At 34.3% G+C, this 27,683-nt stretch overlaps 1 protein-coding gene across 6 annotated transcripts in view; it reads left to right on the top strand.

Moving 5' to 3' along the window:
* Positions 1–27,683, top strand: part of DENND1A (DENN domain containing 1A) — a 687,683-nt gene that overhangs the window by 472,905 nt on the left and 187,095 nt on the right. For all 6 annotated transcript variants that reach the window (XM_051979612.1, XM_051979615.1, XM_051979613.1 and 3 more), the window contains one exon: positions 20,383–20,508. In XM_051979612.1, coding sequence (XP_051835572.1) covers positions 20,383–20,508 — 126 coding nt within the window. The remainder of the gene's footprint in view (positions 1–20,382; positions 20,509–27,683) is intronic.

Genomic DNA, 27,683 nt, shown 5'->3' with positions numbered 1-27,683 from the left:
ATATTGCCAGAAAAAAATATATAAACATATTCAAATGTATATAGGCACATATTTGGTTAGAAATAATGTTCATATTGTATGGCTATATAGTAATATAAATATACATTTGCTTTAAGTTCAAACTTCCCTGGGTTATTTAGCTTAGGTGAAGGTATCTTTTATTTTTATTGTGTGTGTTACAGCTAAATTGTTTTTAGGAAAAAACAAAGTCAAATTAACCTCTAAAGTAAAACTGGAAGGAAATTTAGAAAATAGAATTTTGGAACATTAAACATAATATATTGAGCTAGAAGGCATCTCATAATTCTGCATGAACACCTTCATAAATAAGGAACTTCCTCTTTCCTGAGACAGACAGTTCCAGTTTTAGATAAATATGAGAACTGGAAAGGACAAGTTCTGGAAAGTAAAGAGATAGGAGGCACTGAATATAAATACTTTTTTTATAGATGGCCTGACTTTTATTTTACAATGTTCACTTAATTTCAACTTCAGGCATTCTTTCTCTTTAATCCTGATATTCTTCTTTACTAGTTTCTTAGCTAAACTACTTTAAAAAGTCTTTACACTCAATGTCTCCTTTCTGCTATGTTTTGTTTCCCATCCTACCCTCCTCCTCAATGCTCTGCATTCTGACTTCTCAGCCTGATCATTTGACTGCAACTGTTCACTTCAGAATTGCCAATGACCAGAAATCAGCCTGCTCACCATTTCTTATAAAACAGACTTCTGGGGGTGAAGCCAAGATGGCAGAGATGACACATGTTTCTTTCTGACCTTCTCCTACAACCCTCAGACTAATTAGCAAATCCAGTCTCTGAATCAGAACCCATGAATTTTGGGAGTGCAACAAATTACCAGCAAAAGATAATTTCAGAGCTTTCAATTGGAAATGGGAGGGAGGCAGCCAAGTACAAGCAGCTGAGCACAGACAGTACAGAGACTCCACATGGCGGAAAATCTACGGGGAGGAATCTACAGCAGTGTTGACTACTCTGGCCTGGTTGCAAACTAATAGATCAGCAGAGAAGTTATAAAACATCCAACACAAACACAAAAGGTAAACAGTGAACCCCAAAAAGCCAGAATCTCACGGGATCTGGCCAAGCCCAACCAGCATTAGGAATGAGTCAGCAGTGACCCAGTGCAGCTATGACTGCTTATAGAGGAAGCTGCTTCTTGTAGAGGAAGCTTGGAAAACTTTCCCTGCCCTAAAAGCAGATCTCAACTTTTTTTTTTTAAATGAGTAAAAAAGCCAAGAGGACTCTGACAATAGACAGCTTCTATGGTGGAAGAGAAGAACAGATAACAAACCCTAAAGAGACTAAAGGTAGATTGTCTCCAGATGAAGCCTCAAAAGGTGATATAACCTGGTCCCCACACAAGGCTCTCCTAGAAGAAATAAAAAAGGATCTTACAAGAGAGCTAGAAGAAAAATGGGGAAAGGAAAGGAAAACTTTGCAAAAGGGTTTGGAAAAGGCATATAACTCATTAAAAAATAGATTTGATAAAATGGAAAAAGAAAACAACTCCCTGAAAAACAGTATTTGTGAAATAGAAAAATAAAATAACTCCTTAAAAAAACAGGATTTGTGAAATAGAAAAAAAAATTCCATAGAACAAAACAATTCATTTAAAAATTCAGTTGGACAAATAAAAAAAAAAAAGTAAATGAAGAAAATAATTCACTAAAATTCAAAGCTAAATAAATGAAAATGAATGACTCAATGAGACAACAAGAATCAGTCAAGCAAAACTAAAAAAAAAAAAAAAAAGAAAAGAAAAGAAAAAATAGAAAAAAAATGTAAAATACCTAATAGAGAAAACAACCAACATGGAAAATAGATCTAGGAGAGACATTCTAAGGATTTTTGGGCTCCCTGATGAATCCATGATGAAAAAAAAGAGTCTAGACACTATTTTTCAGTAAATCATCAAAGATAAATGCTCAGATAGCCTAGAATCAGAAAGTAAAATGATCATTGAAAGAATTCACCAAACACCTCTTGAAAGAGACCCAAAATTAAAATCAAAAGGAATATTGTGGCGTGAATTTCAGAATTATTAGACTAAGAAAAAAAATATATTACAAACAGCCAGAAAGAAACAATTCATATATCAAGGAGCCACAATAAAGATTACTCAGGACCTAGCAGGTTCCACTTTAAAGGATCGCAAGGCCTGGAATCTGATATTCTGAAAGGTGAAGAAACTTGGAATGCAGCCAAGAATAAAAACTGCTAAACTGAGCATTTTCTTTCAGGGAAGAAGATGGACATTCAATGAAACTGGTGAATTCTATTTATTTTTGATGAAAAGACCAGAGCCAAACAAAAATTTGACCTCCAAATATAGAACTCAAGAGAAGTATAAAAAGATAAAAAGGGAAAAAAAAAAAACTCGAGTTAAATTTCTGTTATGGATATACATAGAAAGTACATGTATAATCTGATTTTACTGTATTAATATAAAAAAGAAACTAGAGGTGGAAAAGGGATTGTAACAGAAAAAAAGGAGGGGAAAGTGGAGGTAAAATGAAGGAAACTACATCTTAGGAAGAGGCAAAGAAAACCTATTATAATTAAGGGAAAGAAGGGAGGGTGACAAATATTGTATAAATCTTACTCTTACTAGATTTGCCTCAAAGAAATACTATTAGATATATTTCATTTCACTGAGAAACTACTCCCATAGAAAAGTGGGAGAAGAAAGGGGAAAAGGGGAAAGAGCTAGGCTAAATAGAAGGGAAAACAGAAATAGTAGGGAAAAGGTATAAGGGGGGAGGATCTCTAAAGGATAGAACTGCTTGAGACAAGTAAATACTGGGGAGGAAGGAAAGAGAAAAGTATAATTTGGGGTTAATAAGATGGCAGGAAATACAGAATTAGTAGTTTTAACTCTAATTGTGAATGGGTGAACTCTCCCATAAAACATAAGTGTTTAGCAGACTGGATTAAAAACCAGAATCCTACAATATGTTGTTTACAAGAAACATATTTAAAGCAGAGTGATACATAAGGAATAAAGGTAAAAGGCTGGAGCAGAATCTATTATGCTTCAGGTGAAGCATAAAAAAAGCAGGAGTTGCCATCCTGATCTCAGAGCAAGCAAAAGCAAAAATTGATCTAATTAAAAGAGATGAGAAAGGAAACTATATCTTGCTATAGGGTAGCATAGATAATGAAACAATATCAATACTAAACATATATGCACCAAGTAGTATAGCATCTAATTTCCCTTAAGGAGAAGTTAAGAGAGTTGTAGGAATGTAGTGTTCTGGTTGGTTTTCTGGAGGTCTTTGGTTTGAGGTCTTGGAGTAATCACCACGAGAATATCCAGGTGTTAAAGTCCAAATTCTTTATTATCTCCTTCACAGTCTTGTCTCCTTGCCTGGGGCCTGGGCTAGCTTTCTTGAGGTCCTGTGGAATGTGTCTTGGTTTCTGTGGAGGATGCAGGAGGACCACCATGATGGTCTCTGTTTTGAAGTCTGTCTCAGTCTGAGAGCTTGTGCTCCAGCCTCCAGACACTGTCTTCCCCAAGTCTGTTCCAGTCCCCTTCTGGATCTGTCTCTGGCTCAGACAGGCCTTGGTCTCAGTGGAGAAGTGAAGGAGGACAGGTCTGCCACCATGGTGGTGTGAGATAGAATGAATGAACTGGCTGAGTTTGTCCCAGCTTACATACTTTATTATAATTACATTATCATAAGTGTGAATTTTGTAGAATAGGTGTCAATCTTGTAGAATTATATTAAGTACTAAGTACCTGTATTAAACTAGAGAACTATTAATCACCATGCGAAACTAGGTAACCATTGTATTATCAATTCCACTGAATTAACACTTTGTAAGAATTCTTGTTTCAAGTACAGAGTTCTGGCCCATGACACAAGAAGAAATAGACAGCAAAACTATAATAATGCAAGATCTCAATCTTGCTTTCTCAGAATTAGATAAACCAAACCACGAAATAAATAAAGAAATTAAAGAGGTAAATAGAATACTAATGATAGATCATTGGAGAAAATTGAATGGAGACAGAAAGGAGTACACTTTCTTCTCGGCAGTTCATGGAACCTATACAAAAACTGACCATGTGTAGGACGTAAAGACCTCAAAATCAAATTTAGAAAGGCAGAAATAGTAAATGTATTTTTTTCAGATCACAATGCAATGAAAATTACATTCACTAAAGGCCAGGTGAAAATAGACCAAAAAGTAATTGGAAACTAAATAATTTCATCCTAAAGAATGAATGGGTATACAGCAAATCATAGACACAAAAATTTCATCCAAGAGAATGACAATAATGAGACAACATGCCAAAATTTGTGGAATTCAGCCACAGCAGTAATAAGGGAAATTTTATATCTCTAGGTGCTTACTTGCATGAGAGAAAGAGAAGCTCAATGAATTGGGCTTATAACCAAAAAAGCTAGGAAAAAAAAATTAGACCTCCCTCCCCATCAAATACCAAACTTGAAATTCTAAAAATAAAAGGACAGATCAATAAAATTAAAACTAAGAAAAAAATACTGAATTAACAAATAAAACTAAGAGTTGGTTTTATGAAAAAAAACCAACAAAATAAATAAACCTTTAGTTAATTTGATTAGAAAAAGGAAAGAGGAAAACAAATTGTTAGTCTCAAAGATGAAAAAAGAGAACTATCCACCAATGAAGAGGAAATTAGAGCAATTATTAGAAGTTACTTTGCCCCATTTTATACCAATAAATTTGATAACCTAAGTCAAATGGAAGAATACTTACAAAAATATATATTGCTCAGATTAACAGAAGAGAAAATAAATTACTTAAATAGTCCCATTTTAAAAAAAGAAATAGAACAAGCTGTTAATCAACTCCCTAAGAAAAAAACCCCAGGACCAGATGGATTTACATGTGAATTCTACCAAATATTTAAAGAACAATTAATTCCAGTAGCATATAAACTATTTGAAAAAATAGGGAATAAAGGACTCCTATCAAGATAAGATGAAAACAGAGAAAGAAAATTATAGACTAATCTCCCTAATGAATATTGATGCAAAAATCTTAAATAAAACATTAGCAAAAAGATTACAGAAAATCATCCCCAGTATAATACACTATGATCAAATAGGGTTTATACTAGGAAAACTATTAGCATAATTGACTATAACAGTAACCAAATTAACAAAACCATATGATCATCTTAATAGTTGCAGAAAAAGCATTTGATAAAATCCAACAGCCATTCCTAATAAAAACACTAGAGAGTACAGGAATAGATGGACTTTTCCTTAAAACTGTCAGTATCATTTATTTAAAACCATTAGCAAGCATCATATGTAATGGGGATAAACTGGAACCATTCCCATTAAGATCAGGGATGAAACAAGGTTGTCCACTATCATTATTACTATTTAATATTGTATTAGAAATGCTAGCTTTGGCAATAAGAGAAGAAAAAGAGATTAAAGGATTAGAGTAGGTCTGGAGGAAACCAAATTTTCACTCTTTGCAGATGATCTGATGGTATACTTAGAGAACACTAGAGAATCAACTAAAAGACTGTTAGAAATAATTCACAACTTTAGCAAAGTTGCAGGATACAAAATAAATCCACATTAATCATCAGCATTTTTATACATCACTAACAAAACCTAACAGCAAAAGATACAAAGAGAAATTCCATTTAAAATAACTGTCAATGGTATAAAATTTTTGGGAATCTATCTGCCAAAGGAAAGTCAGGAACTATATGAGCAAAACTACAAAACACTTTCCACACAAATAAAGTCAGATCTAAGCAAGTGGAAAAATATCAAGTGCTCTTGAATAGATTGAGCAAATATAATAAAGATGACAATACTCCCTAACTAATCTACTTATTTAGTGCTATACCAATCAAACTCCCAAGAAAGTATTTTACTGACCCAGAAAAAAATAACAGTAAAATCCCTCTGGAAGAACAAAAGGTCAAGAATTTCAAAGGAATTAGTGAATAGAAAAGCAAATGAAGGTGGCCTAATTGTACCAGACATAAAACTATATTATAAAGCAGCAGTCATCAAAACCATTTGGTACTGGCTAAGAAACAGAGAACGTGATCATTGGAATAGCTTAGGTTCACAGAACAAAATATTCATTGACTATAGCAATCTAGTATTTGACAAACTCAAAGACCCAAGCTTTTGGGATAAGAATTCACTATTTGACAAAAACTGCTGGGAAAATTGGAAACTAGTATGGCAGAAAATAGGCACAGAGCCACACATAATACCGTATACCAACATAAGGTCAAAATGGGTTCATGATCTAGACATAAAGAATGATACTACATAACAAAGCAAATTAATAAACAAATTAGAAGAACATCGGATAGTTTACCTCTCAGATTTGTGGAGGAGAAAGGAATTTGTGACCAAAGAAGAACTAACGATCATTATTGATCACAAAATAGATAATTTTGATTATATTAAGTTAAGTTTTTGTACAAACAAAACTAATGCAGACAAAATTAGAAGGGAAGCAATAAACTGGGACAATATTTTTACATCCAAAGGATCTCATTTCTAAAATATATAGAGAATTGACTCAAATTTATAATAGTTCAAGCCATTCTCCAATTGATAGATGACCAAAGGATAGGCAATTTTAAGATGAAGACATTGAAACTATTTGTAGTCACATGAAAAGGTGCTCCAGATCACTATTGATCAGAGAAATGCAAGTTAAAACAACTCTGAAATACCACTACACACCTGTCAGATTGGCTAAGATGACAGGAAAAGATAATGACAAGTGTTGGTGGGGCTATGGGAAAACTGGGACATGGATATATCGTTGGTGGAATTGTGAGAGCAGTTTAGAACTATGCTCAAAAAGTTATCACACTTTCCATAATCTTTGATCCAGCAGTGTTTCTATCAGGATTATATCTCAAAGAGATCTTATTTTTTATTTTTTATTTATTTATTTACAAAGCATATGCATGGGCAATTTTTCCAACATTGATCCTTGAAAACCTTTTGTTCCAAATTTCCCCCCATCTTACTCCCCTAACTGGCAGGTAACCCAATACATGTTAAATATGTTGAAATACATGTTAAAGCCAATATATGTATACGTATTTATACAGTTATCTTATTGCACAAGAAAAATCAGATCAAGAAGGAAGGAAAAGAAAAACTGAGAAAGAAAACAAAATGCAAGCAAATAACAACAGAGAGAGTGAGAATGCTATGTTGTGGTCCACACTCAGCTCCCACAGTCCTCTTTCTCTCTCTCTCTCTGTGTAGATGGTTTTCTTCGTCACTGAACAAGTGGAACTGGTTTGAATCATCTCATTGTTGAAAATAGTTGTGTCCATCAGAATTGATCATCTTATAATTTTCTTGTTGCCGTGTATAATGATCCCCTGGTTTTGCTCATTTCACTTATCTTCAGTTCATGTAGATCTCTCCAAGCCTCTCTGAAATCATCCAGCCTTTCTCTATCCACAACTCCTATTGCACCAGAGGATATACAATAAATATAGCATTTTACCTTGAAAAATACCCAACATTTACTTGAGAAAGTGCACGTTAGGTTTGTAGTCTGTGAATTATTGTGAAATAGTATAGTTTTTCATATTCTCTCACTATTTCTTGCAGACAAAATCTCATATAACCAAATATAATATCCATGTTATGCTCAAATCCTTCCCTTGATATTTCAATCACAGTGGAACAAATTTTGCATTTTCAAAATAAGTATTATAATAGAACTGATGTACTTAATTTCTCTGGGTCTTAAAGATGAATTTTGCAGTCTTTAAAATGAAGAAGCCAGACTAAATGAATTTCAGAGATCCTTCCAAATCTAACTTCTCTGATCTTCATATAGTATTTAGTTAGCTGACTTGATCTAAGGATAACCCTAAATAGGTTATAGTTAATAATGAAGTGTAGAACAAGTGATTTTTGTGGAGATTTTTTTTTTTTTTGAGAAATAGAAGAGTTTATAATAGCAGTTCAAGGTCAGGTCATTACCTCTAGCGATTATGATCTAGTTGGGGAAGTAAACATATATACAAATAAGTATAATATGAACTAAAATGTTAGTGAGTAAGAAGACTATTAAGCAACGTCTTCCTAACTACCCTCCTTAAAGTTAGGGACTGAGTTTTCGATTTCTTTTAGTATCTAACATTGTGTATATGCACAATTGGAACTTAATAAATCATTGTCAAATGAATGACCATTATCCTTTTGAACACTAAATTCCAGAAAGACAATCCCAACAAAAACAAAGTCCCCAACTACTAGATGTGCATTTACATAATAAGACTTATTTATGATAGTAATGCTCCCTAACATTAATATTTTACAAAGTACTTTACACCCATGATCTCATTTGATTCTCATAAAAAGATGGTGATGATTATTTCCATTTTACACAAAAGAATATTAAATTTTAGTGACAAAAGGAACAATAAATATCAATAAGTCATAGGACTGCAGATTTACAACAAGAAGAGACCTTAAAAGTCATCTTGTCCAACTCCTTTATAAAAGAGGAAACTGAGGCCCTAAAAACTTAAGATTTTATCTAAGGCCACACAAAGTGTCAGAACCTGGATTAAGCCTGCTTACTTTAGCTCCAAGTTAGATGTCCATTCCATTGCACCATCTGCTCTCTAGTCTTGGAGAGCAGAGTTCAAAGCCAGTGTTATTCCCACTACAGTACATTAAAGAAGCTAAGGCCTAGGAACTGGATAATGACTTGCCCATAGTTACACCATGTTGGTGGTAGAACCAGAACTTGGATTCAGGTTTCCTGACTTGTAATCCAGTCTAATACCTACCTTCTTGTAGCTATGTACTTACTGACATTTACAAGTTTAATTTAGACTGCCTCTAAGCTCCACTTCTGTAACCTGTTTAAAAGAAGGAGTACCTTATAAGCTAATATTTCCAACTCCCCAAAATTGCTGCCGACAGACCCGTTTAATAATGATTGGACTAGAGCCCTTGGGAGCTCAGCAAAGCAAGTTAAACATTAATATGGGAATGGTTTATTTTAAAATTTTGATTCCTTCACTCTTTTGAAGAAAATTCTGTCACTAACAATAGTATGCTGTTGTCATCTCTTCAGAAATTTCAAAGTTCTAGTGGCTAAAAGGAAAAGACAAAAAACCTTATTCATGTGTGTTAGGGGTGGGAGGCATGAGATAGGAACGTGAGTTAAAGAGTAATTACACATAATTTGTGCCCTAGATGGACCTGAGAGGCTGAGTCTCCTGAGGGATAGGATACTAAATGAAACTGGAAAGAAAAGCTGGTATGTCAGATGATGAAATCAGGGTCAAAAAAGATTTTGACAAGCTAGAAATATGGGCCAAATCTAATAAGATGGAATTTAAAAAGAATTAATGTACAATTCTTCCAGCAGCCTATGTCTGCTTTTTGAGGGGCAACTTACTAAATACCTAGAGGATAATCTTTCTGTTATACCACAGATTCTACTGTTGGCTTTTTAAAAAATCTTAATGGGTGAAATGTAGCATAGTAGTTCTAGAGGGGGAAGAAACCTGAGATCTTAGTGGACTGCAAACTCAACATGAATCAACAGTGTAACTAGGGAGCGAAGTGAATTAATGTACTCTTAGGTTACATTAATAGAATTGTGTCCAGACTGGAAGAGTTATTCCAGATACTATGCTATCTGTCATCTACCCTGAACAGACAAAATCTGATGTGTCTTGCCCATTTTGGGCCTCTATGTCTTATGAAAACACATTGGTAAAATAATGTCCAAAGGAGATTAAGTAGGGTTGGGAGGGAGGTACTTAAAATTATACTGCAGAGGAATTTCACATTTAACACAAAGAAGACATGAGGATTTAATTGTTATCATCAATATTTAAAGGGCTGTCATAAGGAAAAGATTTTAATTTTTGTTATTTTTAGAACCAAAAATAAAGCATGAAGTAGACAGTAGAAATTACAGGGAGGCATATTTAGTTATCAGAAAACTTTCCAACAATTACAACTGTCTCCATCACTAGATAGTTAAGCAAAGGCTAAATAGATTTTATAAGAGATGTTTGTAGAGGATTCTATTTGAAATAGAGATTCAAAGAGGCAGTATAACATAATGAAAAGAGTTCTGGTTTTGGTGTCAAAAGCTTAGTTTCAGATTTCTCCTCCAGTACTTTGTGACTGTGGGCAAGTCATTTTACTTCTCTGAGCCCCATGTTCTTCCCTTTTTAGCTGGCAATAATAATACCTATATTACCTACACAATGGATTTGTGGTAAGAAACAAATTAAATTTATAAAGTGCTTCCCCGCCCCCCTTAAGGGACTATGTAAATTTTAATATTTCTTATCTCATATTTTTTAATACAGTCATGAGGCATTATTATTCTGCTAGTATTCTTCTATAGTTCTGCAGACTTATATTAGTGGTTAAAATAATTGCCTTTTTCAATTGCATAGTCAAAGGGTAAGGAGGAAGGGAGTAAGTATATAGAGCCCCTTATGTGCCAAGTACACGTACTTTCCAAATCTTATCTCCAAATTGATTCTCACAAGAACCCGCCAAAGAAGATGCTGTTATTATCCCTGTTTTAAGTTGAAAAAACTGAAACAAACAGGGTTATGTGACTTGACTTGAGGTCACAGAGCTATTAAGTGTCTGGTGTCAAATTTGAATTCAGGTTTTCGTGACTCCAGACTCAAGGCTCTATTCATTTATATCAGCTAGAAATCTGGGGAGGGCAGGGAGGTGGGGGGTGGGGGAGAAGTATTAGATTCTATGTTTATCTTAGTTTTACTGATAATGTCTTTAGCTTTGTTAGGTGTCTATATTTTGGATCAATATAGTTTATTTGCTGAATTTTCAAGGATATTTTAGAGTTTTCATTTAATCTAAATTAGTAGATAGTTTATTCACCATTAAGTTTCTTAGACAAATAAAATCACTTGGTGGTACAGTGGATACAACATTAGACCTCGAATCAGAAAAACCTTAGTCTGAATCTGGCTTCAGATACTTTGTAGCTGTATGATCTGGAGCAAATCATTTAAGCTATGTTTGCCTCAGTATCCTAAACTGTAAAATGAGGTTAATAAAAGACCTATCTTGTAGAGTTGTTGTGAGAATCAAATAAGAAAAGATTGGTAGAGTACTTAGCATAGTGCCTAGCACATAGCAGGTGCTTAAATAAATGTGTATTCCCTCCTTACCTCTTTGTAGCACAGAGATTTGTTGCCCATTACTTTACAAAGAATAGTAAGTTTCAGGTATAGATTGATAGCTCCCCTGATCATGTCTTTTTAGCTATCCAGTAGATGTTAAATTTTTGCAACCTATGGTGATATGTTGCATGATCTTTATCCTTCTTTTCTACCACAATTCCTGTGGACATCACCATAAAAAACCCTGTTGGTTTTATTCTTGTGTCTTAGCTATTTCTTAGGCTCTATCCAGAAATAAATCATTTGTGGTTACTTTCAGAAAATCTAGTGGCATATACACTATTGTTCGTCTTTATTGTGAAGTGGGGAGTCTGTCCCCCAAATGTATTTCTGTAGATTTTTAACTTGTCGTGCCCTTTTTTTTTTTCTATAACAGCCTTGGGATATTGAGCCCTCAGTTTCATTAACATTGTACAGCTTTTTGTTTAGATACCTTTTAGATCTACTGTGATCCAATTTGCTATTCCAAAAGTATATGTTAAGAGTGGTATTATGTAGGTGTTAATTGCTCTAAATGTGTTCTTCCTACTAAGCTGTGACTTCAAGATACTAGTCAAACGCTTAACATATGTAGCCATATCTTTCTCCTTGATGGCCTAGTTCTCGGTACATTTTTTGGAAAAATCTAGGTGTTTGGAAATATTACTTTGATCCATTCATTTAATTTCAATCCAAGTTCAAGCACAAAGCATTGAGTCTGTCTTCTTATTTGGCACATATGAAGAGTTTTATAATTGTTGAATCCAAATGATATTTTTAATATCTTTGGTTAAAGTTTCCACCAGATGAAGAAGCTACTATTTGTTGTGTTTTTCAGTGAATGGAGCCATATATTTTTATGTTAACCATTTATATCAAGTGATTGAAACTATTTTTTAGTACAACTTCCTCTTTGACTTGAAGGCTTTGCTCAATTCTGTTCAAGGATGATGATAATGAATTGAAAGCTATACAGAGCAGGTTTAAACTCTATCCCAGAAAAAAAGCCACATTTTATCTTAATTGGTTTTTTGTTGTTTTACTTTATTACTGGTGTGCTTTAAATAGGCAGTAGTATTCCATGTGGACATCAGATGTCCTAGTATTCTCATTAGGCTTGGATCTATTTTACATTTGCAGTACATGACTAAACATTGAGTTTGGAATTTAATCAAAGGTTTTGCACTAATCAGTAATGGTAGTAATCAAATCTATAATGAATTCCTTTGAGTTTTTTTGGAATACTATTTTTTCCTACTTTGCAAATATGTAGTTCTAATTTGTGTTTGTGGGGAATTTGTTCTAGTAATAAAGACTGTGAAAACATTATCTAAGAAGAATAAGATGAATAAAATTTTATATGATTCTTAAAGTTTTATAAAACTTTAAACATTTTATCTCATTTGATTTTCACAAGAAGGTTATTATACTCTTATTAAGTATTCATTACCTTCTTATTTATAGATAAGAAAACTGAGACTGAGAAAAGTTAAGTGACTTGTCCAGGGTTACAAAACTAATAAGTGACTTGGGCAGGATTTCAAAACTGACTCCCAAGTTTAGGGTTTTGGCTACGAGTTTCCTCATAAAGTATGCAACTATACAATTGACCTTTATTTGAAGGAATCAATATTATTCTCATCATTTGTAGTAAATACATAGGCCTTTTGTTTGGGAAAATAGGATTATATTAGAAAAGGAGCTTTCCTAAAAACTCTTGCGGGGGTAGAGCCAAAATGGTGGAGAATAGACAGAACATTGCCTGAGCTCTCCCCAGCTTCTCTCAGAATCAATACTAAATCAAGCCTCTGAATGGATTTTGGAGTGACAGAAGCCACAAACATTTGGAGTGTAATAATTTTTCAGGTATAACTTGGAAGGACTTCAGGAGAGGTCTATGTAATTGGCCCATCATAGGTGTAGTACTGGGTGTAGGGAAACCCAAAACAGTAAATCTAGTGGGAGCCAAAGCATTGGCTACTATGTGGTGGATCAGCAGGCCAACTGTGACACCTCCAACACAACCACAGAAGGCAAATTGTGAGCTCCCAAACCCTGGCAGAAGAGGCCAATCCAGTGCAGCAAGGGAGACAGGAAGTCAGTGAGAGGCTCTTGTCCCCCTGCAAAAAAAGTTTGAGACAGTTTCCCCTGTGCCTTAGGAGGAGAACTTACCTTTTTGAAATGAGCAGAAAATTTTAAAAAGCCCTGGCCATAGAAAACTACTATGGAGACAGTGACAATCAGAACACAAATCCAGAAGAGGACAGCAAAGGCAACATGTCTACAAGTAAAGCCTCAAAGGGGAATATAAACTGGTCTCAAGCTCAAAATGCTCTCTTGCAAGAACTCAAAAAGAATCTTAAAAGAAAAATAGAAGAACAATGAGGGAAAGAAATGAGAGGTATGCAGGAGAATTATAAAAGTTTTGGGAGGAAAGCCAAGCTTGGAAATGGAGTTTCAGAAATTGACTGAAGAAAACAACAACTCCTTAACAAATAAATTTGATGAAATGGGAAAAAAGAAAACAACTACTTAAAATAGAATAAGTCAAATGGGGAGGGGGGGGGGGGAGGCGGAAAAGCCTACTTAACAAAACAACTCCTTTAAAAGTGCAGTTGGCCAGGGACAGCTAGATGGTACAGTGGGTAGAGCACTGGCTCTAGAGTCAGGAAAACCTGAGTTCAAATTTGGCCTTAGACAGTTAATACTTACTAGCTCTGTGAAACTGACCAAGTCACAATCCCAATTGCCTGCCCTTCCCTCCCTCCCCTTCCCCCTCTCTCGCAAAAAAAAGCACAATTGACCAAATGAAAAAGGAAGTAAAAAAGCTAACTGAAGAAAATAATTCATTTATAATTAGAATTGAACAAATGGAAGTAAGTGACTCAATGAGACATCAAGAATTAGTCAAAAAAAATTTTAATGAAAAAATAGAAGAAAATGTAAATACCTCATTGGAAAAACAATTAACCTGGAAAATAAATCAAGGACAGATAATCAAAGAATTATTGGACTACCTGACAACCATGATCAAAAAAAGAGCCTGAATAACATCTTTCAAGGGATCATCAAGGAAGAGTTCCCTGATATCCTATAACTAGAGGATAAAATGATCATTGAAAGAATCCACTGGTCACTTTCTGAAAGAGACCCAAAAATGAAAACTCCAAGTAATATTGTAGCTAAATTCCAGAATTATCAGATAAAGAAGAAAATACTGCAAGCTTCCAGAAACACATAATTCAAATCCTGAGGAACCACAATCAGGATTACTAAGGACCTTGTAAATTCCATGTTAAAGATCAAAGACCTAGAATATCACATTCTGGAAGGCAAAGGAACTTGGACTGCAACCAAGAATCAACTACCCAGCAAAACTGAGCATTATCTTTCAGGGGAGGGGGGGGAATGAACATTCAATGAAATAGGGGATTTTCAGTCATTTCAGCTGAACAGAAAAATTGATCTTCAAATATAAAATTCAAGAAAAGCATAAAAAGGTAAATAGTAAAGGGGAAATGGGGAAGACTATGTTTTTAAAAGGCCTAATAATTTCATGTACCATTATTTAAGTATTTACTTAGGTATGTTGTTTTCCTTTTTTTTTTTTTTTTTTTTTTTTAGAGAAAGTAGAGTTTGTCACTTCACTTGATATAATATTCTCTATTTCATTATATTTTCTATTTGATCCAGTTCACTTTTTGTAACCAAAAAGAAAATTAGAATTTCACATCTTTCTTTTAGGTTTCTCCCTGGCCTCTGTAGCCTCTGTAATAAAGTTTTATTGATATTGAATTATTTATTTTGTTCTATGCATTGTTTTGACTCCTTATATCTCTAATCTTTTGACTTTATTTCCAGTTAAATTACTCTACAATTTCTGATATAATTTTGCTTTCTGGATTCCATATCATGTTTCTTTTTTTATTTACATTTGGGCAGTTTGGTGTATAAGTTTTTTATTCTAAAAATCAACTAGATATTTATGTAATCTTCTATTGCCTTTCTATAGTTTCACTAAATCTCTAAAATTATTTCTCACATTATCATGTTTAGTATGTATCAATATTCCTTTATTTCTGTGGTTTTCAACATGAATGAATTGATGAATAAAAAATAATAATGCCCACCATAGTTCTAATTGAGGATATGGATATAATTGAGGATATGTCATACCTTCATTCAAGGTGCTCATACTCTAATTGAGGGAGATAACACATAAAAGAAAACTCAGTTATAGGGTGGGTGCTATTGTTAGATATCAGTGCCAGAGGATCACTGGATTTAGATCAGTACACTAAATGAATGATAGTGTTGAATGGAGTCTAGAAAGTCTTGGAGCAAGGCAGATAATAAGACCAGGAGGACTTGAATATGTAGTTGCAGGACAGGTAGAAAAACCTGCTGATTTTCTATCTTATTGGAGGGGTGGTGATTCCTATTTCATCCATTGACTGTGAACAATCAAGCAGCTCAAATGGATTCTAGATGTCCTAGACTGGGAGAAGGAATGGGAAGAGTGTCCCTTGTGATGGAAGATCTCACTACTAGACCATGAAAAATGAGTTCTGGGATCATTTGGTCCTAGGGGAAAGGAAAGGGAAGGCTGGAAGAATTCCATGTTATCACAGTAATAGTGTGTGCAAACTTGATAATGCTTTGATACTTTGTGTCATACACTGTGAGAGAATATATTTATTTATCATGTCTATAGCATATAACCAGGTTTTTTAAGTTATTCTTTTTATATAGTTAATCTACTAGTTGGATTCATGATGTCAAACTCAAGAATGACTTTTGGAATTCCAGTCTAAGTAGGCCTATCTCATTAAAAAAATTTTTTTTTTATTAAAGCTTTTTATTTTCAAAACATATGCATGGGTAATTTTTCAGCACTGCCCTTGCAAAACCTTCTGTTTCAACTTTTCCCCTCCTTCCCCCCACCTCCTCCCCAGATAGCAGGTAATCCAATATATGTTAACTATGATGAAAATATATGTTAAATCCAATATATGTATATATATTTATATAGTTATCTTGCTGCACAAGAAAAAAATGAGAAAGAGAATAAAATGTAAGCAAACAACAAGAAAAAGAGTGAAAATGCTATGCTGTGATCCTCACTCAGTTCCCCCTGTCCTCTCTGGGTGTGGATGGCTCTCTTCATCACAAGATCATTGTAACTGGCCTCAATCATCTCATTGTTGAAAAGAGCCATGAACGTCAGAATTGATCATCATATGATCTTGTTGTTGTCATGTATTATGAGCTCCTGATTCTGCTTATTTCATTTAGCACCAGTTCATGTAAGTCACTCCATGCCTCTCTGAAATCATCTTACTGGGCCTATCTCCTTTTTTAAGTGATTTGCAATATTAGCAATATTTTGACACATTATTATATTTAATTTCAGGAGTTTGCTATAAGTAATCTCAGGTTCTTCAACTTTTCCTTCAGATTTTAGTAGTTCCTTTACTTCATTTCATAACATCTAATCTAGGCATAGAGGTAAAGTTTGTTTTATTTTTTAATAATTGTTCTTCACTGGTCAGTAATATAATGCTGTGGAGTTAAGATCATCATGAACAAAAAGCTGTATGAAGCTCTTTCTTATAACTAGTGAAATTTGTTTATCAATATTTTAGTACATTTCAAGCAATTCCTCTCTATTTTAATGCCATGTACTAGTCACTTGATCAGCAAGATGGAGGATTAGACATTTTTTCCAATCCTTACAACCTCTCACACTTCTCTAAAATAGTAATTATTCACAAGTGATTAAGTAGTTTCAAGTGTCTTCATAGTCTAGTATACCAAGAATCTTAACCAAGTAAGAACAAACAAAAAATGATGAACAGCAGAAAATGCTAATATTTAATCCCTAACTTGCTCACTCAGCATTCCCTTTTCCCCAAGTGCCACATTTTGGCAAAGCTGTGCAGTCCTACTCAAGAGCTTGCGTCCATGTTGGCAAATCTCACTTAAGAAACATAAGAGAGAACAACTAATCAGGAATGCAAATGTATAGAAATAAAACAATCTTAAGAGAATCTAAAAGAAATAATGTTAAAAGAACATATGATTTTCACATAAGCAAAATATATACTAATCACAAAGATAGGCAAATTAAGGGTTGTAAATTTTCCAAAGAACTCAACAGTCCAGGGTGGGAGGATAAATCTGAAAACCATAATAAGAAAAATGATATAAGGAATACAAAACTATTCAATATCCACCAGAAACTTGAGGAGGAAATGGAATAATGTTTTCTGAAGAGCAAAGAAGTTCAAGATACAATACAGGGTGACATATTCCTGCCAGTCTGCTTAATGATAAATGAAAAAAGATTAACTTTTAATTTTTTGAAAGATAGTGAAAGTAGTCCTAGTATGAAAATCAGAAGTGAACAAATTATTTTTCAAGGACCCTAGACAATAGAAATAAAAGAAAGTAAACAAATTGGCTACTTGTTCCTGACTGTCTCTGGTCATACAGACATTGAACTGGTATCGGTTTTACTTGTAGCCCTATCTCCTATTTCCTACTCTCTTGGGCTTTTGGCTGATTCTTTCTGTAGTCTAGAATTGAAGAAGTTTCATATGATAATTTTTACTAGAGTTCTTGATCATTTTTCATTCTGTTGGGAAATTAAGGGTTTAAGTTCAAAATTGAAATAAATAAAAAACAAAATCAGGGAGTCCAATTAGATGATCTTCTAAGACTCCTACAATTTTAATCAGTGAGTTAGTGTATCTTTTACATAATGATAATATTTTTCTTACCAATATAGTTTTCTATCTACTCTCAATGTTCATTCAGAGTCTCTATCCATACAACCACAACAAGTCATTTTCTCTAGAAGTGTCACAAATAATAACATATAAATAATGGATAAATAAACAGATAAACAAATAAATAATGGAAGAGTTTCTTCCATTCAAGCCAGACTCCTTAACTTTGCTCCTAGGACTCTTCCTATCTTTTTGGCTCTTATCAATTTCTGTTTGCCTATGTTGACTGTATTCGCAGCTCAAGAAGACATCCCATTCAGGATTTACCAACCCAGTCTTGGTTGAGATTTGATCTCTATCCATGTAACATTACATGGCATCCTAGATTTAGAGATAGAATACTAGATTCAGACTCAAAGGTCTTGAGCCTCAGTTTTCTCCTCTGTGAAATTAGTAGGTGGAACTAAATGATCTTTAATGTAACTCCTTTCTCTTGTCTATATGCTAAGGTCCCTTTTTCTACCTCAGATTGGAATAATGATTGCTGTACTACTTACCCTCTAATTTATTTTTATTTTTTATTATAGTTTTTTATTGGTAAAACATATGCATTTTTCAACATTGACCTTGAAAAACTTTTCTTCCAACTTTTCCCCTCCTTCCCTCCACCTCCTCCCCTAGATGGCAGGCAGTCACATATATGTTAAAAATGTTAAATTATATTCCAAATACAATATATGTGTATATATATATTTATACAATTATCTTGCTACACAAGAAAAATCAGATTTAGAAAGAAGGTAAAAATAACCTGGGAAGAAAAACAAAAATGCAAGCAAACAACAACAGAAAGAGTACAAATGCTATGTTGTGGTCCACACTCCTTTCCCAGTGTTTTTTCGTTGGATGTAGCTGGTTCTGTTCATCCTTGATGAACAGAATTGGAACTGATTTGGATCCTCTCATTGCCGAAGATAGCCACTTCCATCAGAATCCTCATATAGTATTGTTGTTGAAGTGTATAATGATCAAGGAGTGTATCTTAAAACTATAGAGTATTATAGAAATAGGAGCTCTTTTTATTAAACTAAATGAAACAGGTAAAGCTATGACAGAATTTAGCCATGTATTAGGTCCATTTAATAAATTAAAAAATTATTAATGCCCACCAGTATACAGGTGCCATATACTGCCCTGGGTACAAGTAATATGAAGATAAAAGTTAAGCAATCATCAACTTAAAAAGAGCTTATATTCTTATGAGTGGCAGCAAGTATATATAAAAGCATATATAAGTTAAATATAAAGAAAGTAAATGTAAGGTAGTTTGATTCAGATTGTGAGCTCATCAAGAAAGAAGAGAAAACCTAGAATATAGCTTTGGGGAACATCCAAAATAAGGGAGCATAATATGAATAATGTTCCATCAAGGAAAATTAAAGAGTGTTCACATAAGTTAGAGAAGAACCTGAAGAGGGTAATGTCATTTTTTTGTGACAGAGAGGAAAAAAGGATAGACAAGAAGAATATATAACTATGCTTCAAACCTGTGAAGAGATCAAAAAAGATAAGGCCTAAGAAAAGACATCATATTTAGCAGTTAAGAGAATATTGGGGCAGGGCAGATGGGGGAGAGAAGCTAAGTGGCACACTGGATAGCATACTTCCCCTGGATCAGGAAGACTAAAGTTCAAATCTGGCCTCAGACACTTGAGAGTTATTAGCTTTGTGACTTTGGGCAATTTCTGAGACAGAGACAGTCCATTGGTAACATTGAAAGAATCATTTCAATTGGGTCATGAGATTGGAAGCCAGATAGAAATGAGTTGAGAAGTACTGAAGGAAGTGGAAGCATCTAGTATAAATAGCTTTTTCTAGGATTTGGGGGAGGGAAATTGAATTTTTGTTTGTTTTAAAGATTGGAAAAACTTGAGCATATTTGAGGGCAATATAAAAGAAATCAATAAATAAGGACCTGCAATCTCATTTCATCATGAATCATGAAATCTCATTTTCTCCTGAGAAAGAATAGTCTTTATGGAAGTTACTGACACTTAATACACAAATGATCTTAATTCATTTAAATTCTCTGAGTCTTGGTTTCTTTGTTTAATGAATAGGGTCAGAACAATAAGAATGTAAGCTCTTTGAGGGTAGTTCTGTTTTTTGCCTTTCTTTGTATCCCTAACATATAGCATAATATCTGGCAGATAGTAAGCACTTAATAAATCCTTGTTGACTGACTTCAATTTCTTCCAACTCCAACATTCTGTGTGTGCTTATTAGGTCCCTTCTGACATTCTACAATACTATGAAATATGTAGACTCTACCCACTCTTGATGATACCTTTGAGCTTTCATAATATCATTAAAAAATTGTTGGTCATCTGGGATTTTTGATCAAAGTTTTGATCAACTTGACTTATACTTCCCTTTTCTTTATTGATAGGTTTCTTCATTGAAGAACAGGTTAAAGAAGGTCTCTACCACAACTGGGGATGGTGTCGCTAGAGCCTTTCTAAAGGCACAGGCTGCTTTTTTTGGAAGTTACAGGAATGCATTGAAAATTGAACCTGTAAGTAGCTTCTTGACATAGTTTGTATCGTCATATTCATTCATGATTAAAAGACTTGTTTGTCATATGGGTCTTGGGAAATTTCCTGAATCTCTCTGACCCTTGGATAAAAATAGGAATTAAGTTTGCCATTTTCTGAGCCATTTTCAGAGCTTTCTGCCACTGTTACTTTGGTTCTTTGATGGATGTATGATTCCTCTGATGTGGGGATTTCTTCCTCTTATGCATACTACAACCCTCCCATAACCTTTCTCTTTATGTTTTTCTATAAATCCTCTATCTTAGATACCTCCAATGCATTGGAGAACTTCATTTCATTCTTTTAGGATCTTCTAGAATTGAGAGGAGCTCCACTGTCTATTTCTTTTCCTTATATGACCTGCTCTTTTATTCCATGTCCTACTGTAAGTTGTCAGTCATCTTTCTATTTCCCTTTACATCATTTGTATTGTTAATTCTTCCAAGACTGTGGTGTGTCATTAACAGGAGACTGCTATTGTTTCAAGGAAGAGCTTTTTTGACATTATACTATTTGAGATCATTGAAAACACACTGCATTTTCCCAAATACAACCCAGACTAGCTTCTTTCTCCTATTCAGTTCTATACCTGGTTCATTGTCCATTCTCATTGCCTGTTCAGGATACAGGTATTAAGTATAAATTTATTGTTTCTTAAGCAATTCCAATTCTACCATATTTATTTACTAAGCTTTTTCCTTGTTTATGTAGAATACTGTGTTAGGAAATAGGGAAAATCCAAAAGTACTTATAACTAGTACCAAACTATATATATTAAGTTGGTTTCTCCCCTTGAAGAAATTACAATCTCGTTTGAGCAGAAAGATATGAAATGACCATAGACCACCTTACCGCCTTAATTGATTTCTGAGAAAACACTATTTTGATTGAAACATTTTAAAGGACAAATTCCATGAAAGGAATTTTTAAAAATGTATTCAACCAACATTATGTGTTAAGTGCTAGAATTAAAAAGAAAGAACCTAGTCCCTACTTTTAAGATGCTTAAATTCTAATAAGGGACAAGAACACATATAACTGTAATACAAAGAATTAGTGAAGTAATTGCAAACGAATTCTGATTCATGTGTTCTGGATCATCTGAGACGAGAGAGATCCCTTTTATTGTGGGGCTAGAAGATTTTGGGAAAGCTAAGGTGGGCCTTAAAAGAAGTGAAAGAATAAAGTGAAACAATGTTACAAAGTTAAGTTGTAGTCACATTGTGGGAGACCTAGAAGTCAGGCTAGCAGTGATAAAAAGTGATATAGCAAAGTCATGCATGCTGATCAGAGCTGATCCAGGAAACTTCTTATTGTCCCTGAAATGAAACTATTTATTTGCATCTAAGTGTAAGACAAACCATGGAGTCTTCATTGCTGATTGTTTTACCTGCTGTCTAGGTGGTAGACAGATACCAATCAAACAGATGACTCAGGGACCATTCTAGTGGCCACTTTGTTTTTAGAGATGAAGTGTTTATTCTGGTACATTTGGACTTTACAACTAATAAGCATGCCTTGTCTTGCCAGTCAGAAGCTTAAGTTAGCCATTGGGGTTTCTGAATTACCCCATCATAACAACACAGCTTTTAAAATTTTAACTTTGAAGGGAAAATAGGTAGTTCAGTGAACCAGGACTGAAAGACTCATGGTTGCCCTCAGACCTTCAACTTTTACAGAGGATTTGGGTTTTAATCTTATCTCCACCTATCATTGTTTTACCTACTAGACATTTGCAATCTTGTATCCAGTCCAGTGGCTTGGTAGTTTATAGCTGGAATCATTTAAAGACAAGGGCACTATAGGTGTTAATTCTTTGATATATACTTAGTCCACTGCCCTCCATTTACTATAGACAAGGAAAAAGGCTAATGGCCTCTCTGTTCTTAGGTAAGTTCGAACTCAATCATTTGGCATGTCAATGTGCCTGTGAACTCTACCATATTGTGTTTTTACGTAGCATGTCCTAAAATCCCTTTTTGCTCTAACATTTTGTATTTTATTAATCTATGTTCTGAAATCTTCTCTCCCCCTGAACAGTCAGTAAGTTGTGTGGACTTATAAGTGTATACACTTTGTATGAATATGTATTGGCAAAAACAAACAAATGCTATCCTATCCAAAGACTTGTATGTTTCTTCATTCGGGGGGGGGGGGGGGGGGGGGGCGGCGGCGGGAATTTCCAAATAATGGGTGTGCATTGTTTATTTATGAGTACTCAGGGGAACATCAGGTGTGAAACCCTGAAAAATATAAGTACAGCCAACTTCTTTCTTCTCCATACAAATGACAAATCTAAACCCTCCTGGCAGTCCAATGTGGAGTGAAAAAAAAAAAAAAAAACCTCCTTTATCCATGTCAAGCGGTTGCCCAGACTTCCGTTCATTTATTTGGGTCTTTCTTGCTCTCTGACACGCCTCCTGCTCGTTGCCAGGCAACCCTTGGAGTAGCAGCATGTGTGCAGCTCTGATGGGTGTAAGAGATTAACAAGTTAAGAGTGGGGTTTTTTAATGGCTAGAAAGAACAGGAAGAGACAAATAATTTAATTGTTCATCTGCAAATCATGTACCTTCAGTTTTGAAGACAGAACTGTGAGAGGTCTAAATGTTTAGGAGTGAAAAGTGAGGGGACAATAAGTTTTTCAAATTTTCCTAAAATTTCCCAAATTCTCCTCCTAGAGAGAATAAATAAGCTGAAAGAGAAACTTTCTGGCTTTACCCCCTTTGTATTAATAATTATAGATCACATTCCTATAACACTACATCCTTTAGAAAATACTTTTCACAGCAACAATCTAGTAAGCTAGGAAATTGCAAATTTTAGTAAATCCATTTTGTAGATTCAGAAGTAAGAGCAATCATTCTTCATCTGCTCTTCATATACTTCTAGGTTCTTGAATGCTCAACTCATATCATGATGCCTGTCAATATCATGAAATCTAAATAAAACTAACACATCTTTTCAAAGCAAAAATCACAGCATAAATGTTTTCAATTGTAATCATAAACTCATTCAATCTTAAATTGTATGAGAAGATATATGACGTAGAAGAGAGGTGACACGAGTCAGAAAAACCTGAATTCAAATTCTGCCTCCCACAATTACTACATGTGTAGTCTTAGCAAAGTCATTGAACAATTCTTATCCTTAGTTTACTCATATGTAAAATGAAATAATAATAACATCTACTTAACAAGGTTGTTGGGAGGATTAAGTGAGATAATATCTTTTAAGTATTTTGGAAGTCTTAAAATTACATAACAAATAAATAAATGGTGATGATAATGTCGTCTTGTCATCGATGGCGACGATGACAGTGATAGATATGGAAGAGACTTTACAACATAGAAAATTAGACCTAGAAAGAGTTTTGAAACAGAAATTATTTGAATATAGAATATTGGTGTTAAAATGGGTTAAGAACATAAGATATTAGAGAAAAAAATATAAAGTGAGTTAGGATGTTAGATGTTAAATGAAGTTCAATTATGTGTGAAACATAAATATGTTTTGTAATATCCTCTAGAAAAAAAATATCCACTTTCTGCCTGACCACCTTCAATAATAAGAAACTCATTCATCAGTGTTCCCTCACTTCTCTCACTTGCTCCACAAACCTTTGCAATCTGCCTTGCAACTGTATTACTCAAGAGAAAAATCACTCTTTTCAAAGTTAGAACAATTGCTTAATTGCCAAATTTGATAATCTTTTCTCAGGCCTTACTGTTCCTGACCACTCTGCAGTATTAGACATTCTTGAGAACCTTTTCCTTTTAGATAAACATTCTTCTGTGGGTTTTTATCGGTTCTTTTATACCTTTTCCTCACTTTTCAGTATCCTTTGTTGTTTCATCATTCATATTTCATTCCCTTAATTATAGGTATACAACATAACTCCTTTATTTACCTACTTTCTTGGTGACTTCATCAAGTCTCATAATGATTTCCATGATCTTTACTATATTCCCCAACCTCGCTAATGAGCACTGAGACTACCTCAAAGACAGTTTTCTTTCAGTCACCCATAGTTATCTCCCGTTTACCAAGTCCAAAGCAAAACTCATTTTCATTCCTCAATATTCTACTCTCCTTCCCAATGTTCATGTTTTTGTTAAGGGCATCATGATTGTTCCAATCCTGCAGGCTCCTGCCTCAGAATCATCCTTGCCACTTCTTATTCCTCCTTACTGCATGTAGCCAGCCAAATCTTGTTACTTCTACTTCCACAGCATCTTTCTCATCTGTTCTTTTCTTGTTACTGATGCAATTAATCCCTCGTCTCAGGCTCTTCCCACCTCTTATCTGGACGATCTCAGTAGTCACTTAGTGACCTCACTGCAGTAACTCTCTGTTCTGCAGTACATCCTAAAGCTCAGTTCTGAGGACAAACTCTCCCTAAAGCATCTAGGATTCTATACAAATTCCTCTATTTACATTTAAAACCTGTCTGGGTAGAATGAGGAGAAAATAAGCATCTTCCATGTACTAGACCCAATAAGTGCTTTACAAATATTACCTCACTTGGACCTCACCACAACTTTATGGGGTGATATTATGAATTCCATTTTATAAAAAGGAAACTGAGCCAGATAGAGGGTAAATGACTTGCCCAAGGTCACACCACTAATACACATCTGAAGATAGATTTGAACGCATGTCTTTCTGACTCTAGGCCTGGCACCCTAATCACTGTGCCACTTACCTGCTATCACCACCCAGTATCACCCCCTCCTTTTAGTTTTATTATATACCCTTGCATAATGCAGTCTTTGATCCAGTCAAACCGACCTTGTTTTTCACAGTGATACTTCCACATACCGTCTCTCTTTTCTATATCTTGGCATAGGTTGTCCCTTCATGCTTTGAATGTACTCTGCTGTCCTTACAATTCTGTCCCTTACAATCCCTAGTCTCCTTCAGTCTCAGGGCACTTTCTACATGAGGCCATTCCCCAAACCTTTAAGCTGTTATTGCCTCCCCTGAAAATCACCTTATAGTTAACTTTTTATGTGTGTATCTATATATACAAATATGTACATGGCCTGTATACAGGCACAGATATGCACCAGTACACATGTACATATCCACATGTTGTCTAGCTTGCTGGACTGAGAATGTAAGCCCCTCGAAGGCAAAGACGTTTTTACTTCTATCTGTGTATCTCCTGCCGGACCACTGTGCTTGGCACATCATAAGCAATTGATTGAAATAAGGAGAAACTCACTTCACAATACCACTTATCTTTGCTAAACTGATTCATTGACATTGCAAGAACAAGGATAATGCAGAAGAAATACTTGTACCTCATTGATCACCACTTACTCTTTGTGTCTCCTGCTCATTAGGATTGCATCCCTGACATGGAACACAAATTAGGAAGAAGTGACTGTTTTAGTCACATTAGGGTTTTCGATTAGTCTGAAATTTGATGATATCAAGGACATAAACCATAGCTTAAGAATACTATTGAAGATTTGTGATCCTCAATTTAACAAAACATCATAATCACCTTGCATTGTAGTAGTTCTTTAATAATTTGCTGTGGCCAAAAAGAAATATCATTTCCTAATAACTAGCATTCTGGGCACGAGTTCCTCTATCTCTGGCAGGGTGCAGGAGGTGAACCCATAGTCCATGGCCAGGCACGTTCTTAAAGATTGTCTACCTTGGTATGACTTGTCGTATCTTGTACTGTCTTTAGCATAACACCAGTCATTTGGATGTCACAAAACAGTTCAGAGAAATATTGGACTAGGAGATTGTAAGAATAGAGTGTCCAAATGATAAACAGATATCTAAATGAAAATAAAATTATTTTCTTATAGTTGAATAAACTGCCTTCAAAAATCCTTGCATAGATAGTAATCAGTCTGTGGCTAAATCATATCAAAGATGGATTTCACTATAATTTTGAGTAACAAGTTGGACTAGTTGACTTCCTATGTCCTTTCTAGTTCTGAATCTTTAATTCAGTAAGCAAAAATAAAAACTATAACATGCTAGACATTGAAGTGATATAATTTCACTTAGCTGAATGATTTCAAAATATACCTTTAAAAATAGGATGTCGTGTGGTAGAGTATCCTTACCTACTTTTCTGGGATCTAGGAACATAAATCACTTTCTGTGATGTCTAAAAGTTAAAACTGTGGGATTCTTCCCACTTGAAAGGCTGCCCTAGTGTTTTGGTATGCATAGTTTTCATGTATTTTATATATATACATATATATATATATATGTATATATATAAATTTTATTATATATATGTATATATATATAAATTTTATTCATAGTTTGCTTTCTCCTCCAAAGTTAACAATAGTATGTAGTGATCCTTAGGAACCAGTATGGGTTCATTAAGAACAAGCTAGAGCAGACAAAGCCCATTTCTGTTCTTAAAAGAATATTAGATAAAGTAGATGAGGGAATAGTGTAAATATAGTAGACCTGGATTTCAGCCAGTTACTTGACAAACACTCTCATAGTATAATTGTAGAGAAAATAGAAGTTGGCAAGTTTAGACAATTAGGAGAATTAAACTCTAGTAGAGCCACCACACCCAAAGAATATTTAATTTTAGCTCAGTGTTAATTGAAAGGATTGCAATGTTAAGACTTTATTCCTTTAGCCTGTCCTATTCAAAATTTTTGTCATGCCCATCAAATTTGTGAATGATCACATGAGAATGGATAGTTAACATGTTGGTTTACAGAAGTGGGAGCAAAACCATTTCAGTTGGCTTGAATGAGACAAATCTAAAAAGATGACATTGAATAAATATAAATGCTTACATTGGGTTTACAAAGTCATTTGAGGGGACTCAGAGGTTTAGAGGAAATTTGTGGTCCTTGAATTCCCTAATCTAAGAGTTCCATTTCTGAGAGTCTTCTAGATTTTATTTAATTCAACATTTATATATTAAGAAACTTCCATATACAAGCCATTTGCTGAGTGCTGGAATTACAAAAAAAACAAAATAATCTCTTCCCTTAAAGAGTTTATAATGTACAGAAATTCTTATAATAGGAAAATATCTTTTATAATTTTTATAGTTCATAATTTGGGAGCTTTAATTTCATGTAGGTAACAGTAACAATGACATTGATGAATATTTATACATCTCTTTGTATTTTCAAAATACTTTGAAGATATTATC

This window comes from Antechinus flavipes, chromosome 2, assembly GCF_016432865.1.
Source record: "Antechinus flavipes isolate AdamAnt ecotype Samford, QLD, Australia chromosome 2, AdamAnt_v2, whole genome shotgun sequence".
In the NCBI taxonomy this organism is placed as follows: domain Eukaryota; kingdom Metazoa; phylum Chordata; class Mammalia; order Dasyuromorphia; family Dasyuridae; genus Antechinus; species Antechinus flavipes.
Note: the sequence above shows the minus strand (reverse complement) of the source record. Positions and strands in the feature narration are given on the sequence as shown.